General features: G+C 39.4%; 1 protein-coding gene across 2 annotated transcripts in view; it reads right to left on the reverse strand.

Annotated features, from left to right (window-relative positions):
• Positions 1-19,850, reverse strand: part of ARHGEF26 (Rho guanine nucleotide exchange factor 26) — a 117,499-nt gene that overhangs the window by 44,741 nt on the left and 52,908 nt on the right. For both annotated transcript variants that reach the window (XM_033131354.1, XM_033131363.1), the window contains exons 7-9: positions 10,706-10,858; positions 7,787-7,916; positions 4,504-4,578 (exon numbers count right to left, since the gene is read on the reverse strand). In XM_033131354.1, coding sequence (XP_032987245.1) covers positions 4,504-4,578; positions 7,787-7,916; positions 10,706-10,858 — 358 coding nt within the window. The remainder of the gene's footprint in view (positions 1-4,503; positions 4,579-7,786; positions 7,917-10,705; positions 10,859-19,850) is intronic.

The following is a 19,850-nucleotide window of genomic DNA, read 5'->3' on the forward strand; positions in this document are numbered from 1 at the left end:
ATTAAAGTCGGGGATTCCTTCAGCATCTGTCAAAGTTGTATTAAATTTAACTCACTGATTTTTTTTGTTTGTTTTATGCCAAATTTATTGGGGGGGAAGCTCAATCCCTCTAATAAACAATTATCAATTAAAACAAAACTAAAATCTTTTCAATCTATCAAGTTCACAAAGATTAAGACACTATGTGATGCCGGGAAGTGTGTAGTAAGATAGACGATTACAAAGAGTTCTGGTGGCTGTGGGCATGGGAACAACCTTTCTTCAAGGCCAGGGGAGACCTTTTAAAACACCTACATTTTTGTCCCAATAAACCCACTTCTCGAAATGTATCTTTCGAAGTAATCAGATGAGGATGATCATTTAGAATAGTAAATGAAATGAAGTATACATGAACGTCTATACACTAGTATTGGATAGAAACCTAACGTGAAGGCTATACAGTAGAATGACAATAGTCATTATCTTTGATAAAATTACTGATACATTTTATTCTCTGTCTCTTACTTAAATTTGCCAAATTTTTGGTACTGTACACTTATTAGTTTATTTTAAAATATATACCTTTGTAAACTTTCAATACATTCTTACAGAGCAGTACTCAGAGTGAAAAATAGAAATCTTATTAACTCCTCCTTTCCACATTCGGCCCCCTTTACCACAGGTAATGATGGTTGAAAGTTTGATGTGTATGGTTCTCGGACTGTTTCTATATATCGATAACATACACACGTGCGCATAAAAATATTTTATTATCTAGATGCCATTACACTATTCGTGTTATTCTGCAACTTGATGTTCCTCACTTAATAATATAGCTAAGAGATCTTTTCATGTTAATAGATATACGTCCAGCTCTTGGTAAATGGCTGAAGCAAAAGTCACAGGACAAGATTAAAGAGACTTGTTTTTTTTGCCACTAGGAGAAAGGCTTATAATTTAATACCGTCTCCAAATATAAGTAGATTTTTATGAGGTAAGAGTTAAAGCAGTTCTTCTCTTTCCACGGGAGAGTAAATAGAACAGAGCAGCAGGAAAGATTCCATTGGCATAAGAAACGATCTCTTGACCACCACTCCTTACACACCAGACACCACTTTGCACAAGCTGAACTATCAGATTCCCTAGAAACTTCCCTGCCCCCAGGTCCACCGCAGCATGTGAACACAAAATCGGGAAGTAAACACATTTTTCACTTAACAGAAATACCTTTCTTGTTTTTTGTTGTTTGACTAGGGCAGTAAGTCTTCCCAAGGCCCCAATTTCAGTTAAGTTGTCACAGTCACTTTAGAAACATGCATGAGCAATTTTACTGAAGTATTATTCACACTACAAATAAATTTCTTTAGTATTTTAATTATCAAAGAGGGATTGCTTTCCCCCCCCCCCAAAAAAAAAGGAAGAACTATCTAGAGAGACTTGCCCAAGTACCTTAGGTGGAGTCTGGTTGCAGAAACTCTCTACAATAAATAATGGGAACTCCCAATTTCTTTCATTTCAGATAAAACAAACAAGTGAAATTCTGCATTTTAATTCTGAACTGTAAATGCTCTAAATGCACAATCTTTCTGTTGAAAATGCTGATATGTTTTTCCAGAATCTACGAAACCCCATCAGTAACTTTTCACAAATGAACAAGATGAATTCTTGAGCTGGACATGTTAGTGACTTCAGTTTCTACATAACACCAGGAGACTAGGGAAATAATTCTGAGATTCATGACTCATGCTTGAAAGAGAGAAAGAAATGCTGCCCTACAGTGTAAACAAGTCATGGAACAGCATTTCTTCACAGAGAGGCTTTTTCATGCTTATAATTTATATCAAAGTTAGGCAACTCACTGATCTATGACATTTTGCCAGCCTTTCTCCTAAAGTACAATTGTTGAATCAAGTGAACAAGAGTTGCCTGAAGGAACATGGTCGTCTACTATAACAGTAATGTGAAATTCTCGAAAAAAATTAAATATCATTCATAGCCTAATTCAATAACTAGTTATTGCCATCTTCCTCTTTTCTCGTCTGTGTGAATCCTTTTTCAACTTCTCGGTAACCATCAAACAAAATTTGAAAAATCTCTTGCATGTCCAAGGCTAGAACGTTCTAGTAGCTTGTCCTAAAGACCCTCCCCTCCCCCACTCCTCCAGGAAGGCAGCACAAGGTTTGGGGTCCCAGAGGAGAGACCCACTGGCGGTAGGACTTCAAGTAACCTCGCACGTATCAGGCAGTTTCTTCACTTTGCGTTTCCCCAGTGGACATGCAGACCACTGAAGGGGCAAGAGATGAATTTCAGATTGTTATGATTTGAATGTTTTTATCGCCTTAAAATACATTTACTGAAATCTTAACCCCAAAGATGATGGTACAGGAAGTGGTACAGGAAGTTGGGGGAGGTGCTTAGGAGTCTGAGGGTAGAGCCTTCATGAATGGGATCAGTGCTTCATGAAAGGGACTCCAGGGAGCTCCCAGGCCCCTCCACCATGTGAGGCTACAACGAAAAGTGTGCAACCTGGAAAAGGGTGCTCCTCTGACCATGCCGGCACCTTGACCTTGGACTGCTCAACCTCCAGAACTGTGGGAAACAAATTCCTGATATTTATAAGGTACCCAGTCTGTGGTATTTTTTCATAGTGGCCCAAACGAACTGAGACACATATAAACTTATTTTTAACATAAACATATATGTCATAAATAACTAGCTCATAAAACCCATGACTTTGTAATTACTGGCAAAGGTGAGCATAAGTAAGATTGAGTCAATTCAAAGTTGACTAAACTACTTTGTAGTAATATGGTACAAAGACTTGCTCAATTCAAAGTGGTGCATAGCTTTACTATGTTTACGAAGCTTCTGATGCTATCATGCTCTTTGCTCTCCTGTGCCTAGCTCATACATTATCCTCATTGACTCCTAAACTTTCTACTGCTTTCTCTCAGCTCGATAGTCCGATCAGCATTTAAACGTATCCACATTTTTCTAATCTTTAAATGGAAAAAGCCCCTCCACTTCTCTTTCAGTGATAGCTTTCTCTCTCTTTCCACTCACAGCCCCTTTGTTGAAACAGCTAGCTGCACTTGCTGGCTGGCTACGTATTCACACCTCCCACTCATTCCTCAACCCACTCCGATCTGGCGTCCGCGCCCACCACTGACGGGGCACGACCTACCGGATGAGAAACCCCAGGAATGCTTCACTCATTATTTCACTCTATCTTTCAAGAGCACTCAACAGGGCTCACCTTCCTTTCACCGAATCATTTGCTATTTGCCAGGAACCTTATGGTTTTCCTCCCTCTTTGGTCGGATTCCTTTAGTTTGTTAAGTCTCCTCTGCTGGTTCCTTCTCCCTGAACAAGACAAATGTTGGTGTTCTTCATGGCTGTATCTCAGACTCACTACTTGTCTTCTACACACTGTTTCTGGGTAATCTCAGCTACTCTCCCAAAATCATCTTCAAAAACCACCCGGATGCTGATGATTCCCAAATTCATGTCTCCAATTCCAGTCTCTCCTCTGAGCTCCTGACCTATTTATTCAGCCAACTTGGAGATTCCATAGGAAACTCAATTACAACATATGTGAAGTGGAACTCATCAGCTTCTCCGTGTTTCTATTATAAAGATAAGTAAGAGCATCTATCTGGTTACCTAAGCCAGAAACTATATTCCTTGACTTCTGACCCCAATATGCTCACCCAATCAATTTCCATGCCTACCTCCCCAATATTAGAGGTTTGCTGCTCACCGTCTTTCTATCACATCACTGTCATCCCTACCCTAATCAACTACACAAGCCTCACAACTGGTCCCATCCCCATTATCACCTTCACAGGACATGAATCTGTAGCTTTTGCGTAATCTTAGGATAAGGTCCCCAATTCTCTAACATAGCGCCGCCCCCACCCCGAGTACTCTCTCCTAGACTAGGCTCCATAGTCAAATGAAGAACATTCCAGTTCTTCAAATTCTCCAACATTTTCTTGCCTTTGGATCTCTATGTATAACTGAGATACTCTCTGTCCCTTTATCCCTGGCTTACAGCTACTCTTGCTTTAGGTTCAGCGTAAACACTACTATGTTTTCCCCGATCTCATCACTCACCGTCCTTTATTGTAATTTCTATTTACTGTCTGCCTTCCCCTCTACAGGCAAATTCCACAAGGGGAGTAACCACAACTATCTTGTTCATCACTGTTTTTCAAGGGCTACTAGCATTATGCCTGGCTCAGTAGTCAATACTCAATAAATATTTATTTAATGAGAGAATGAATGGACAGCTTTTCAGACACCACCAGAAAATATCTAGGCTCTCAATGCAAGAAAACTGTCTGAAACAGTAAAGATACACATTTCATTTGAGTACAGCAAACACGATTTTGTCTTTCAGTTACTTAAAGAATGCTGTCCACATGGCTGTGAGCATTTACCAGTTTTCGGCATCAAACCCAGACACATTCTCTTCTGAGGAATTTGAATGATTTATTGGCTGATGCATTACTCGAGAGTTACCTTGCTTACTTCCTTTAAGGCCCTTTTGCAGACTTCATACTTGGGAGAGTCCTTAGGTGTTTTTTGACAGATAGTCTGCAATGAAGTAAAAGAAGAACAAAATCAATTGATTTGTTTTAGTAAGTGAAATAAAACCAATGTCAAGACATATCCTCTTATACAGAGCAAACGGAACAATGCTGAACAAAATATGATGGATGAGTATGACAATGACATTAAAATCCAATTACAAAACTACAAAATAGTCCTTAAACACACAGGATCCAAGGAAATCCAAGGAATGGCTAAGTAAGAAGATAGATTTCAGAGGTGGATGAACCTGGTTTCACATCCAAGTTCTGTCCCTTAGCTAGCTATTTGACCTTGGGCAAGTCATGTACTCTGTCTCGATAAGCTTCAGTTTCTCCACTGCAAAATGAGCATAATGCTAGCTACATCACAAGGTTGTTGCAAGGATTAAATGGCAATAGATATAAAGTTCTCCATGAGTGCCTGGCATATATCTGGCCCTCGATAAATGATAAAATTACTTTATCATCATTATTATTATTAAAGGTAACTAACAATATTTGTAGACGATACAACTGAATGCAAAAATCAAGAAAAAAAGGCTGCTGGATTTGCTCTTGATAGAGTTATACTGCAATTTTTTGTGATGGTAAAATTGAGCTCAAAGAGCGTCCATTCAAGGTAAACCGAATTACATGTAACTTTTGAAACTACTCATTTCAAGTCATCTGGACCATTTTAATTGTTTAAAACGTTCACCTCCATTAACAAGTTTAACTAAATCTCTAAATGAAGTAAAATTGAAGAGACTGTTTTAAGTACATTTAGATTCTGTCTAGGTGCCCAGATTCTCACACCTGGGACACAGATTAGGGCAACAGGCATGAAGCCTCAGCGGCAGGTTACTGGGATCTAGCAAACCACTGGTACCTGACAAGTAGATGAGCACCAGGCCGATAAATCGGACAGGTTGTAGGATTGCTCTATGTGATATGTGAGAAGCACAGAGTGTGCCACCTGTGGGTTTATATTAATGGTTCTCAATTTTTTTTTACTACGACCCCCTGTTAGAAATATGTTTAGACTGTAACCAATACATGCACACACAAAAATGAAACCACTTTTTAATGAAATAGTTAACCACATTATGAAGCATGTACACATCATGTACTGCATGTTCTATTCTACTTCATTTTTTAAAACACTGCTCATGATTCAAAAAAGCAACTTCACAACTCACTAATGAGTATGAAAACAGTTTGAGCAATCCTGGTTAATGTCCCAGAGAGCAGGCACGCTGAGTGCATAGTGTCTTCGCACACATCAATTTTATGTAAAATTTTGTGCATACTGAATTTTCTAGGGAGAATGACTACAGCTTTACTCAAAATCTCAAAAGGGTCCCAACCCAGAAAAATGTAGAGCCCACTGGGCAATCATGGCATAAACCTCCAACAACGTATGTTAGATTTTGAGTCCCAATCTATTCAAGCAATTAAATAGCGAGAGACTATGAAAGGCTGAGAGATCACAGCATATACAGAATCTAAAGAAACATGGCTAAAGTGTTTTGAGAAGGAGAAAAAGAAGAACCCTAAAAATTCATAACATTACAAAAAATGTTACACTTAGAAAGCACCCATTTCTTGTTAAAATATAGTAAAATTTGAAATATTTCCCTATATAAATCAAAGTTTCATATTTTTATAAAAATCTTAGAAGTCACATGAAATAAACCTTTTTTTTTAAACAACTTACTTCTGATAAAATCTTACAGCAGAAAGCACAGTAACTGTTCCTCAAAGGTATCTTAGAAAAATTTCACAATATTAATATAACTCAGCACACGCCTGTATACTATATTTATGAATTTAGTCAAGAAACATCGTCTATTATTGTCAAGCTTAACATTTACTATTTCATTCATTTTCATGCCAACCCTGCACGTACATATTACACTTAGATTTCAGATGAAGTTAAGCAATTTGCCTGAGATCATACAGTAAGTGGCAAAGCCAGGATTTGTACCCAAATCTGTCTTATTCCAGAGCCAGGAAAGGATTTCACTACACCAAGTTTACATGTCAGAGTCCCTTCTCTCAGAGTCCTGTGGGTGTTCAGATGGGAAGGAAGATAAACCTGGTTGGCGGAGAAACGAGTAAGGCGTTATGAAAAAAGGAGCACTAGAGCTAGTGCTTGTAAGATGTACTTGTTTTGATCATGTAGAAAAGGAAAGTTGAGAAGTGGAAGCCATGAACAATGTGAACAAAGGTGCAGAGTGAGCAAGTCAGGGCATACTTAGGAAGTCAGTTGGGATAGAACGTAAAAATAAACTTTTGTGAAGCCAAAAACAAAACTATTGTCTATGTCTATGAGTTTTGTTTCTTTGTTTGTCTTGGTCCTCTGTTGTTGCATTCAGTTTTATATCCCACGTATCAGTGGTTACCAGAGGGTAAGGCGGGAGGGGGTAATAGATGAGGGTAAAAGGGATCAAATATATGGTGATGGAAGAAGAACTGACTCTGGGTGGTGAACACACAATGTGATATATAGATGATGTATCACAGAATTGTACACTTAAAACCTATGTAACTTTACTAACCATCGTCACCCCAATAAACTTTAATAAAACACACACGCTCTCACACACACACACACACATACACACATGCACACACACAGAGACCCTTTTAACTCACCCACAAACACACAAAATAAGAGAGCTACATTTTCAAAATTCTGCAAGTTTCCCAATATTTATGTGGAGAGAAGATGCTGGACTTTTCTCATCCGCTTCGCACAATCTCACATAGAGGTAAGTAAGCGTGCTTGTGATGCTGAAGACAGTCTCATCCGCATGTGAAAGGGTAGCATCTTGGAACATTATAAGGAAGGGATCTTAGTGATCAACCTGAGGAAACTGAGGCCCAAAGACATTAAGTGACTCGCCCACGGTCAAGCGCCTAGTGGCTCAGCTGGAACCGAAATCCAGGACTCCTGACTTCAAGAAGTCAATATTCTTCCCATTTCAAAAAATGGCAAGTGAGTGATGTCATCTAAATTCTTCACAGTGACCACCCAAACCTAAATTGAAGATAATTCCCGAAGATAGACACAAGGGAGGCTTTCCAATCGAATAACACCTTCTCACTTAATTAGAGGATTTTATAGAGGGGTTATGCATCAATTTAAGTGGGATAAGAATAATTTTCTTAATCAGATTTATGGTGGTGCATTTATCTAGAGAGGAAAGAACCACCGGATCATGACTTACATCCATCAGCAGGGGAAGGCGGGTTACCCTCTGCATGGGGAGAATGAGAAAAGAGATCATGGGTAAGTTCCTGCAGTCTTCGTGGGACTCGATTCGTGTCAATACTTCTTTAAAAGATGGATTGGTCGCTCTGCGGGGAAACAAAAAAAGAAAGAAGAAACTTCAAAAAACTCCCTCCTCAACTTAAAAAGCAAGTAAAAATGTTATAACAAAATATTGTGATAAATTCATATATTATCGATGATTTTTAAATATACAGAACAACATGAATACATAATTACATAGGCAGACATAGATGGCTTGTCTGCCTTTTATAATCAAGACTGAATGTAAGATATAAGTTTAAGATAATGGTATGAACCATAAGATGGAATTGTATGAGCTAGAAATTTGTAGAAGTGGAAAGTAAACAAATGAAGAGGAAATGGTATCATAATGGTGAACGTATCAATCACAAATTAGTATACAAGCTAGACCTCATATCTCATAATCTATGAATATTCCATTAAAAAGATAACAAGTGATTTGTTTTAGGCCACTTCTGTAGCCCTAGACAATAATCTAAGAAAGAAATGTCAGACCGACTTTACTAAGTAGGAAGCTTTTGGATTTGCTCAAAGTTTCTAAGACAGAAAACCTTCTTACCATGTCGGCCAGAGTATTTCTTCTCTCCCAGTGACACAAGAACAGCAATAATACTGTCACATTTTTACAGACTTTAGCAAGATACACCAACATGTATGATCTTATGTGGAACTACCCATACAACTTTTAAGGGAGGCCAAGAGGGGATTCCAATAAGAATGGAGACCCAGAAAGGTTACTGATTGGCCAGGTAATAACCTGGTATTTGATGAAGACACAAGTCAAACCAAGGTCTCTCTGACTCTCTCACTTCACCTCACCCCAAGAGGAGCTCTGAGGGACTCCACTGTGACTTGCAAGGAGGACATGGGGAAGGGATGGTCCTGGATACTGTAATCCCACATTGGAGGGCAGGGGGTGGCCAAGAAACAGGCTAGTAGTGGCAATTGTGACCTTTTCAAAAAATACATATATTTTGAAAATTAGGTGATTTGGTTTAAGTCTGCTAAAAATAAGTTAGGAAATATCTAAAAGAGTAATTAAATTAAAAGAAATTACACAAACATGATTTAAGTTCACTTTCTTAAAATGAGTTTTAAATTTTCTTCTCTGCTAGTTTTGAAAAGATTTTTAGGAAGTTTAAAAAAAAAAATGAAACTCTAAACCAGTTGCATCTTTAAATCACTTAGGTATCAGCCACCCCCACCTCCAAAGATTCTGAATAAATAGTCGGCAATGGACCCTGGGCTTTGTTTGTTTGCTTGTTTTCAGATTCCCAGGAGTTTCCAAAATGCAGGTAAGGTTGGATGTCATTGCCCTAGGTGTAAATTCACATCAACTGCTACAAAGCTCCTGAAAACACAACTACTAATTCCCAGGTGAAAGCTCAAATGATGGTATCATTAAGCGGAATTAAATAAAACCTTTATTGTTTTCAGTTACATAATATACAGCAGCTCCTGTTCCCATTTTTTAAATCCTACAAAAAAAAAAAAAGAAAAAAGAAAACAATATGAAATTTAGCTCTAATTTAAAGCTTTCCTTTTGAACATGTAACTTGGTGTTTTCTAAGTTACAGAGCAACTTTTATATCAGCAATTCCCAGCAGGAATAGGGGGGTTAGGGAAAGTGAGGGGTGTGATTTCCCTCCTACCTCCCCCCAAGGGACAGGGCACCGTTGTAGGCATTTTTGGTGAACACAACTGGAGTGAAGGGATGTCCCAGTACCTCCTGGCCAGGGATGCTGTTAACACGCTACAACGTGCACGTCGGCCCCACAAGCTAGTTATCCAGCCCACAATGTCAGTAGTGCTAACAAGCCCTGCTTCGTGCTAAAACCCTCATTTGGGGGTTGGCAGCTGTGTGTCTCCCACCCTGCACAAGAGCTTCATGAGGATATGGAGGGGGAAGGGGCATGATCAGCCCTTCTCACCAACGCGGGGCTGTTTCTCCAGGCAGCCATCAGGTAAGCATCATCGGTCCCCACCTCATCACAGGGCTCACCCGTTGCAGGGATGCTGCCCAGAGTTCCGAGCTAAGGTCACAAATGCCACAACTAACAAGAGGGGATGAGAATGATAACAGCCCCAGTAGATCCCCAAACTAAGTTCACAGCAATGCACAACTGCACTGTAAAACAAACAGCTACTTGTGATAAACATGTCCCTCCAAAATAAAACAGTATAGACGTTTCTGAGTAATTGCTGACTCTTTTAAAGACAGAGATGGCTCTGAGTAGCCTCGATGGACAAAGGGAAAAGGTGTGGAGGGGAAATATAAAACTTAACTCTTTTTTGGTTTTATAATTAAAGTCTTTAAATACTTTTTGTTTGTTTGTTTTCCTTCAGACCTTCCCTTCTCAGACTACCCAGAGGGGAAAATCAGCTATTCCTATAAACAGCTTTTGTCATTTCAGTGAAGGAAGATTAGGATACTAGAGAAAACTCTGGATCGTAGGCACTAACTCAACCTACTCAAAAACTCTCTGGGCCTCAGGCAAACTACTTAATGGCCAGTTAAAGGTTTAGCAAACTGGGAAGGTAAAATGAAGCTCACAGCAACAGAACAATTTATTTAAAAAAAAAAAAAAAAGGCAAGGAACACAACAACAAACTATAACTTCATTAATTGCTTGAGAGAGAAAATTCTCCACAGACTAGATTTTTTCCTACTCAAAGACCCTCACTCTAAAAGCAATCCTCTTAAACATTTCTCGCTGGCAAATAGGAAGTATTTCTAAATATGATATAGGAGATCAATTAATTTCAATCAATGTGATTGAATCAATTACAACAAGGTGAGACAATTAAAGCTGTAACATTCAATATAGCTTACAACAATTTTTGTAGTGTTCGTTGTTGATAGACTTCATTTGTGCAGTATTTCACATACGGGTCAAATGTTGATGTTGTATGTTTTTCCACAATGTCACTTATGTCATCTATGAGGATATTATTCTGATGCCTGGCTTCCAACTCTGTAAAGAATCTGAAAAAAAACAAAGAACAGCATTTATACTTTTTTCTATATGCTTTAATTGACAACAGATTATCTTCACGTAATGTGATTATTCAGGGTTTGAAAATATCAACCGTCCCAGTACCAACTCAAAAAGATACAAGCAAAAAACTATTAAAAATGTCTAAATTTAAATCTATCATGTTGATACCTTATAACGTCAAGTGGTCAGTTTAAAACATTGATAATCCAGTGCATTCCTGTGCTTTCAGGTATATTTCAGAATATAGATTTCCCTATTTTTCAAGAACTACCTAATTATTGAGGGGAGAGGCTGATGCTTACATATTTTATTGTATTAGAAAGCATATGAGTAAAACGTGTAAGTAAGTGCTTAAGCAGCAAGTCTGAAATAAACCTAATTCTGTGTCTTTTCTGTCAAAATAAAAATAATCGTATTTTAAATCTAATAATATGCATGGCATTTAAGTATCTTCAAAAATTATTTAGATTGCAATTTAGGGTTGCCAGATTGTGTGTGTGTGTGGGTGTGTGTGTGTCTGCGGATATTGAGTTCAGTTAAAATTAAATTTCAGATAACAATGAATAATTTTTTTTAGTACAAGTATGTGCGAACTATTGCATGGAACTCAGGCATCTTGTATTTTATCTGGCAACCCTAGATCGCATCCAATTTTAACAGAACATCAAAATCAGGTATTTGTAATGGTGTCAGGTTTCTACCCAAAGTATTGCTGCTCAGAATGTGGTCCATGAACCAGCAGCACTGGTATCACCCACGAGCTTCTTAGAAATGCAAATCTCACCACCCACCTCCCCCAATCTGAACCTGCATGTTATCAAGATCTCCAGCTGATTTAAATGAACAGTAAAATTTGAGAACTGCTCGAGAGCCCATTTACTGCACACAATTTCAGAGAGGTAGGAAAATCTATTAGAAATAACTATCACACGAAGACCAAAGCACTTTCCAAAAAAGGGAGATGAAGGTAAAAATCAACAGTAATTTCTAATGTTGACTTCTGGAACAGTAATGTAAGGGAAATTTAATTTTCAATAAGCTCTTTAGAATTAAGTACATCACTGCTCCTTACCAGCTTGCTGGACGGACTCAGTCATAATCCAAGGCAGACAGTGAAGGCGACAACAGAAATTATATACAAGACAATAGTAAATATGGGCTACCCTTTGCTCACATTTATTCCTCAGTTATTTTCAAAGAAAATCCCGACACTAAGATATAAAGTAATCACAACAGTAGGAGGCTTTGGTTTTCTATATGTACATGTACATCAAACTCATTTTAGTATAAACTGTAGTATTAGCTTGTCCTCAATACTTATTTTAGCTTTTCAAGTTTCCATAGGAGCTTAAAAGAAAACTACATTTTAACTTCCTAGAAGAGTGAAATCATTTATACTCTGAGAAAGCACTGACATTTTTATTTCCTTTAAAAAGGACACAGAGAAAATAATCAATGACCGCTCCCCCCCCCCCCCCCCCACAGATGGCAACTGGCCTACTCATCCAAGCCCCTTGTTTTAAAACAGCAAGAGAAAAAACTTAAAGCAGACTTTGCTGGACCGTTTGCCTTTCTTTCCAACGGTATGAGGGTTAATGTGCACAGTTCTTAGATAGTAGGCCAGAAAACACACCAATATGTGCCAAAACCCAGTCAACGGCTTCATGACACTTTGTCAGGACTGAGTCTATTCAGATTCAAATAAAATATCCAACCTGCTTCTTCAAGTTTCAGCAATTTCAAAAACAACCAATTCTAAACTCCCAAACAAAAGCCATGTTTCTTAAAGGATATTTTCCTATATTGACTGGTCCCTGACTTAAAGAAATGTATGCTATATAAGGAAAGTAAGATAAACACAGATGATACAGAAAGATAACATTCTTGCATATAACTACACGTTGAGACATATGGGCATAAGCGTGTTTGCTGGTGGTAGTAGCTTTTTTTAAAATTACATGAACTATAGTTTTTTCATTGCGAACTATTTTTTATACATAACATAAAATTTGCCATTTTAACCATTTTTAAAAGTACAATTCAATGGTATGGATTCCATTCACAAGGTTGTGCAACCATCACCATTATCTATTTCCAAAATCTTTTCATCACCCATAAAGGCTATTCCCACTAGGCAGTTACTCCCATTTCCCTCTCTCCACAGTCTCCGATAACCTCTGATGTACCTTCTGTCTCTGTGTATGCCTACTGCAGAGATTTCATAGAAGTGGAATCATACAATAGTTGTGCTTATTGTTGGCTTATTTCACTTTGTGTAATGTTTTCTCAGTTCAGCCATATTGGGGCATGTATCAGAACTTTATTTCTCTTTATGGCTGAATAATATTCCTTGGTATGTATGTACCGTATTTTGTGTGTCCATTCCTCTGCTGCTAGATCCTTGGCCATTGCGAATAACGATGCCATGAACATTCGCATACAAGTGTCAGTTTGAGTCCCTGTTTTCAAGTCTCTGGGTTAGGTGCATACCTACAGGTAGAATTCCAGCTGCACGGACTCTGTGCCAACAGCAGTGTCCACAAGAGAAGACAGTATAATACCACGAACTGATACATAGGTAGCTGCGTTATATGTCAAGGGGAGATTATTTCATTAAATGAAAGTTGAGTAAGAAGGAAGCCTTCCCTCCTGACACAGACAGTGGAGTGGCCCCTGGGAGGTATGGACCAATTCATGACAGAACAAGATCTGTAACAGAGGCAGGCATACATGAAAAATCCTGAAGGCAGGACACAGGTAAGGGAGGGTGTGAGGCAGGTCTTCAGCGACAACAATGTCATGACTGGAAGCAGAGGGCCACAGCACCATGCAATGGGTGAACAACGTGGGCCCAGCCACGAATCGCATTCAAGAAAACGTGAGTAGTTGAGTGACGCTGAGATGTGGACCACAGGAGGAACAGGGGCAGATAATGACAGCTGAACAGCATGTCAGAGATGACTACAACGGTTTGACTGTATATACTAAGGAGCTTGAGCTTCATCTGTGGACCACAGGAATCCACAAGACAATTAATCACCCAATCAGGGAAAATTAGGGCAGCGGAGGGATGGATTCCAAGTGGGGAGAGACAGACTACAACCAGGCTACTGAGATGGTTACACTGGGCAAGTGACGGCAAAGACTGGCAGTGGGAAATTAAAAAGAGGGGACACAGATTAGGGAACGAATTTGGAGGAAAAGTGGATAGAATGGAGAAACTCATTGGATGGAAAAGTCAAGGAAGAATTTCTAGTTAAGGTTTCTACCAAGGCATCAAATTGGGCCATCAAGCATTCACAAAGACAGGGGTTTAGGAGGAGCAAGAAGCAAGCAGTGTAATTTTGCCTTGCAGATGTCAAACGGACAGCTGAAAATATGCATCTGTGAGAATTCTGAGCCATAGCAATTCTAGATAGTATGTAGTCAGAGGACCAGCTCATTTTTAGCTGGTTTTCATATACATGCAAAATATTTGTACTTTATTTTAATTTCAAGTGTCATTTAAGAAAATGTTTACAGAAAATTTAAAAAATAAGAAACCCTTCATAAGGTCTTTATCATGTAAATGTAAGAAATAAATATCTTAGAGGCAAGTGTCTTTTGCAGTTTCTTGTCTTTAGCTAACTGTCACAATCTGAAGGAATGCAACTATATAACCAAAAACAACAGTAACTTGGCTTTTCCAAATGAAAAGGAAAATTCATTTATCACAGTAAAAGGCTTGCCAAAGTACAAGATTAAAAACAAAGTACTAATGAAATACATGTTTATGCTACTTACTTTAATACGATATGAACCAAGCCACTCATCTTATATTTTGACATTAGCATAATTAAGACACAATTTAAAGCTTTCTGTGTTCAATTATCTATTGGTTATTTTGGCAAATTTTGCATACTTTACTAAGTGAGCTGAGCTACAAAAAGACCAAGAAAGTGTTACTGAAGAATGAGGTATTATTCCCATAACCAAGAATGCTGCTGATCCAAATAAAATCTGAAGCAAAAGTAAAACCATTCTGGTTCCCTGCATAAAACCTGAGTGAATTTGTAAAGTCATTAGGCTTATTTTAGGCACAACTTTTTAATAGAAATATACTTCAGTGCTATAATTTTTTCCAATTTTTCCTCTTTGTAGCATTACTAAAATGATCATATTTTCCAACCAATCATGTTATACAACCTCTCCCTCTTTTTTTTCTTTCTACCAAAATTCTAATCTTATCATTAAAGTCTAGATTTTGAGAAACTTCTGATAAACCAGAAAAGGCTTCCTGAAAACACTGCCTCCTAACTAGGAACACAAGTTAGCCCAGCTTGACTGCTGACTCACCATCACCACCTCGAATGAGTGCTTCAGAGATTGCGGCCTGCCCAGGTGAGCTGCTGGCTGAGCAGGCAATAGTCAGACCACCAAGAACACCAGGGCGGCCTCCCAGGAGGTGGGACTTCAAGGTGATAACTACAAGTCCATGTTTGAAGAGCTTGCTCATGGCCTGTAAACTCTCCTCTAATATTTCCTAGAACTTCATTCAGGCACTGTGTATATGCTTTAGGCTTTTTCTGGTTGCTTTATCAAGTGATAGGCTTAAATGTGGCACTGCATTTTTGGGGGGGAAAAACAAAGTCAACTGTGAGATAGCCACATAGTGCATGTACTTTTCTTAGCTTCACTTTCTCCCTTCGGTATTAGGCATAAAAGACCTACAAGTGTGAGGTGTAAATATCCCCATACCATTACTAACAGCCTTCTTAAAACTCAACTGGTAATATAACTGGCATATCAGATATGAGTGTTCCTGATAGCTCTTGAAGACTGTAGAGTCAATCCATCAATCTAAAGGGGAGATTAAAACTTATTTGATACAGACAATAAATCTGTTTTAAATCAGTCAAACCAACAAAATCTCCTTCCATGTGTCTAGCAGAGGATGACAGGCTTTTCCGATGTCAAGCAGCAAACAATCCAGAATTATGATCACCATTCATTGTGCTAAGTTCAGGGCTACCTGCTTCCCATACACTGCCTCATTTAATTTAATCCTCAAGCCTACTTTATGAGATGGCCATTATACCCATTTTACAGGTAAGAAAACCAAGGCTAAGAGACCTTATGTCAAAATTCAAAACAACTGAGCCTCCGTGTGAACCCAGAGCCAGGGCCTGTCTGAGTCCAGAGCCTGTCAACAAACCATCACACCTACAGCCTTTGCTCGCAGGTGCCTGCTCTTCTTGCCTGTCTGTTATTACGATCCAGCCCTCACACTAGACATCCAGCAAGAAGACTAACAGCTGAACTGAAAAAGAAATTAAAACTACTTTCCAAGAAGACAAGCTATGGAATCATCTCACCATGTAAATCACACACATCGTCATTGTCAAGACTTTCACAGTGGATTCACTCTGCGGCAAGGTGAGCAGGACACTAAAAAAGTCAACAACTGCCTGAGGTGAGCCTCCAGGGGACGGTCATGGCCAGTGGTGTGTTCTGGTCCTGCTCGACACAGTGTGAGCAAATAGGGGATTCTAGTTACCCTGTGAAACTCGGGGAGTCATTCATTTTGGCCTTTCCTGTTCCCTGCTGCCCTCCTCTTTGCCCCACTCATCCCTCAAGTCTTGGATTAGATTTCATCTCCTCCAGGAAGCTTTCTCTGGTCCTGGGGAGCTTGGTTAAGCTCCCCGATTTTATGTGCTTATAAACCCCTCTACTTCTTCTTTGGTATTCCTACCAAATCATAATATAATGACCATAATTAATTATATTGTGATTTGGTTTACACTTGCTCTCTTAGCAAGGACAGAGGCCATGGCGATTGTGTACAATACAACACTATGTGCCCAGGTCCTGGGCACAGTACCTGGAACATAGGAGATAGTCAAATATGTGATGCGAACAAGTCCAATTTGTGTTTTAAATAGAAAATTATAAAGATGAAACCTGGTCAAGAAATTTTGTTCTAGTGCTATTTTACCAAGTATGTAATACCCACAAATTGGTCAGTCTCTATCTACCTTGCTTTCCTCACTGGTAAGTCAAGGCAGCATATATTTGGGAACACATCTGCGAACCTCAAACTGGGTTCCCAGAACTACGGTAGGTGCAGTGAGGACCACCAGTGAAGACACAAACTCCCAGCATGAACGTTTACAATCCTGTCCAGTAAGGTCACAAAAATGAGACCCAAAGCCAGCTGCACTTACTGAAAAAACTACCAGATCAACTCTTGCCCCACCCAATTTAGGAATGATTCCAGAACAGCTAAGAAGCTCAGCACTCGACACTCACGCAGGGAGAGCACAGAAAGCAGGGATCTGGTTATAATCAGTGCTATCCTGTGCCCGTCTCAGAATGGCATCCTTTCAAGGTACTTTTTCTTCATTAATATCCATCTGCCTAAAGCAAACGCAAATCATTCCTGGACTTCTTCCTCGTCTGAATGAGCTGTCAATCTAAGCGGCTGCAGCATCCCAGAGAGGGTCATGTTCACTTATGCCGGAGACACGAAACATACCAGGCAGGTTTCACATGTCTAAAGTTGCTCTTATATAGTAAAGTGTCTTCACTAAACAAAGAAATATTCCAGATAAGTGGCAACCAACTATGTGCTGCTGGAAACATTTTCCTAACAGAACACCAATAGAACATCCTGTACTCTACCAAAATGAATTTATATTCTGCTGTGGATAAGTGAGATTCGGGATTGGTCTGGGGATTTTTTTGGTGGTCAGTTTGACACTAAAGATCAGAATCAATTTCTTTTAATACGTTGGATCAGGGATAGTAAAAGCGTGGCAAGAGTACCACCACGAACCCATGGCAGGCGTTACTAACTGCATGTGGCACTCTGCCTGGATTCAGAATTTGCACTCCAGGCAACTATTACCAGTCAATCAATACTGATGATGAACAAGATGAATTTCATCTATGAATCCGTCACTAGACAGACTAACACTGATAGGAAATCTGCCAATTTGACAAAAACACACAACTGTTTTTTCTCAATGAGTATACCCTACATCCTGATCTGGTACAGGTCTCACAAGGTTTCTTCCTTAGCAGACTATATGTTTTCTCACATTCTATGCTAGCATTTTCTTCTGGAATTCTATCGCCAGATTAATAATGAGGAACTAAAGGTTGAAATTACAAGTGGTTGGGAATGTGAGAAAAAACATGTTCTAAAAAAATATGTTCTGGTAGCCCTCCTTCCCATTCTGATAGCGACTCTTTGATCCTTAAAAGCTGCAGGGTGGGTTTTGATAAAAGATCCTTATCACCTTATTAAAACCTTTAAGATGAGCCTGGACATAGGGCAGAAGAGACTGAGGTGAAAGAAATAAACTAAGGGTTTTCTTATCCTGAATATCACAAAAGACAGAGCCTGCTCAGTAAATCCGGTTCCCCAGACCCATACAGTTCAAGGAACCCAGCAAATCCCAAAGGAGGAAAGTGAAGTGGGGGCCGGGGGAAGGGAAGGCAAAGAGAGACTACAGAACTAAGTGCCCCCAAGACTCCTCCGTATCAGGGCTTGGGTTTCCTTAGTCCTTCTCGCTGATAATGTACATGCCAGAAGGAGTATGAACAGGACCATACACAGACAGAAAAACAGTGTTTCAAAAGTCCTTGACATCCTAATACTATTAGACTGAGTTTTCACTTAAAAATGAGAATTTAAAGTATTTATCATCAGAATCGGCTTCGCAAAAATGAACTGGAGGAAAGGGTGATTGTTCCCATGGTAACATTTGGTGTACTTGATTCTTTTGTCCCAGCGCTACTCACATGCATTCATCCATATTTTAACTTTTCCCAGAAATGAGGATAATATCAATGGATGCCAGGAAGCATGCGCCAGCACTCTTATCAAAATGTCCGTAAAAGAAATGAAAGCCTGTGTGTGCCTGGGCTTGGGATACTCTGGGCTATTCCACACAGTTTGACAGTTCTTCATTATTTTTTATTTGAGCGAAACTATTTATTTACATCTCATGGAAAATCTCCCCCCCGAACCCCCAATTTTATATATGACCCTGAAGACTGAAATCTGGTTCACCCTTGGATCTCTAGGATCTAGCAAAGCATGAGCACTCGATAAGTGTGCTGAATGAATCAATACTACATACCTGTCCTTCCTCCTTTCCCCGCTGTTCAAGTGCCATCTTCCAAGGAGAAGAACAGTGAGTGATTACATGAAGCGAGTATCTACCAGGCCTGATTTAAGAACGACATTAAATTATCAGGGTGCTCACGATGGGCCTGGGGGAGCGGGGTGAGGTGGCACTGAATGGCTCTGCTGCTTGGCAAATATCAAAAATATCCAAGGTGGTTGTATACGCTTCTTACACGAAATCTGAAACACCGGGCTTGTAACTTCACGAATAGTTTTGCTAATCCATTGCCTGGCAAAAACTCTTTGAAAACTCAAAACCTAGAAAAGTTTTATGACTTCTGAGGAACTATTAGATGATAATTACAAAACCAATTCTGTGACCCTGTCACCTTGGCTGCGTGAGAGGGTTTTGCAGTGCACAACCCTCACTCCTCGTAACTACCAGGAGAAGCCGCCGGGCATGGGGGCTCTCTTCGTCCCCCCCTTGTTTTCTGCTTCCCACTTAAACAGACTCATTGTGCCCTTGCCATTTACCGTAAGTTGCCTTGAGCCTTTTGTGGACGCAGTTAGAGAATAAATTATAAATTATAAACAAACCAGGAAAATGTGGATTCTTGGTTGGGCTTGGAAACAGCACCGAGAATAAATTTATAGGCTACTGGAACAAAGTCAAGTCAAACAAAAAAGCCTTTTCACGATGAAGCCCCATTTCCTATTGTGGGCTGGTCGTTCCGAAATAACATCAGCAGAGGGGACAACACGTTTCTCTTCAGGCACTATTATTACCAGATCCTTATTAGGTAGCCCCATGGTATTTCAAGTCAGAATTCAATCCGAGGAAGAATAACATTTCAAGTTAACCCCAA

Source organism: Rhinolophus ferrumequinum, chromosome 2 (genome assembly GCF_004115265.2).
Source record: "Rhinolophus ferrumequinum isolate MPI-CBG mRhiFer1 chromosome 2, mRhiFer1_v1.p, whole genome shotgun sequence".
NCBI classification, from domain to species: Eukaryota; Metazoa; Chordata; class Mammalia; order Chiroptera; family Rhinolophidae; genus Rhinolophus; species Rhinolophus ferrumequinum.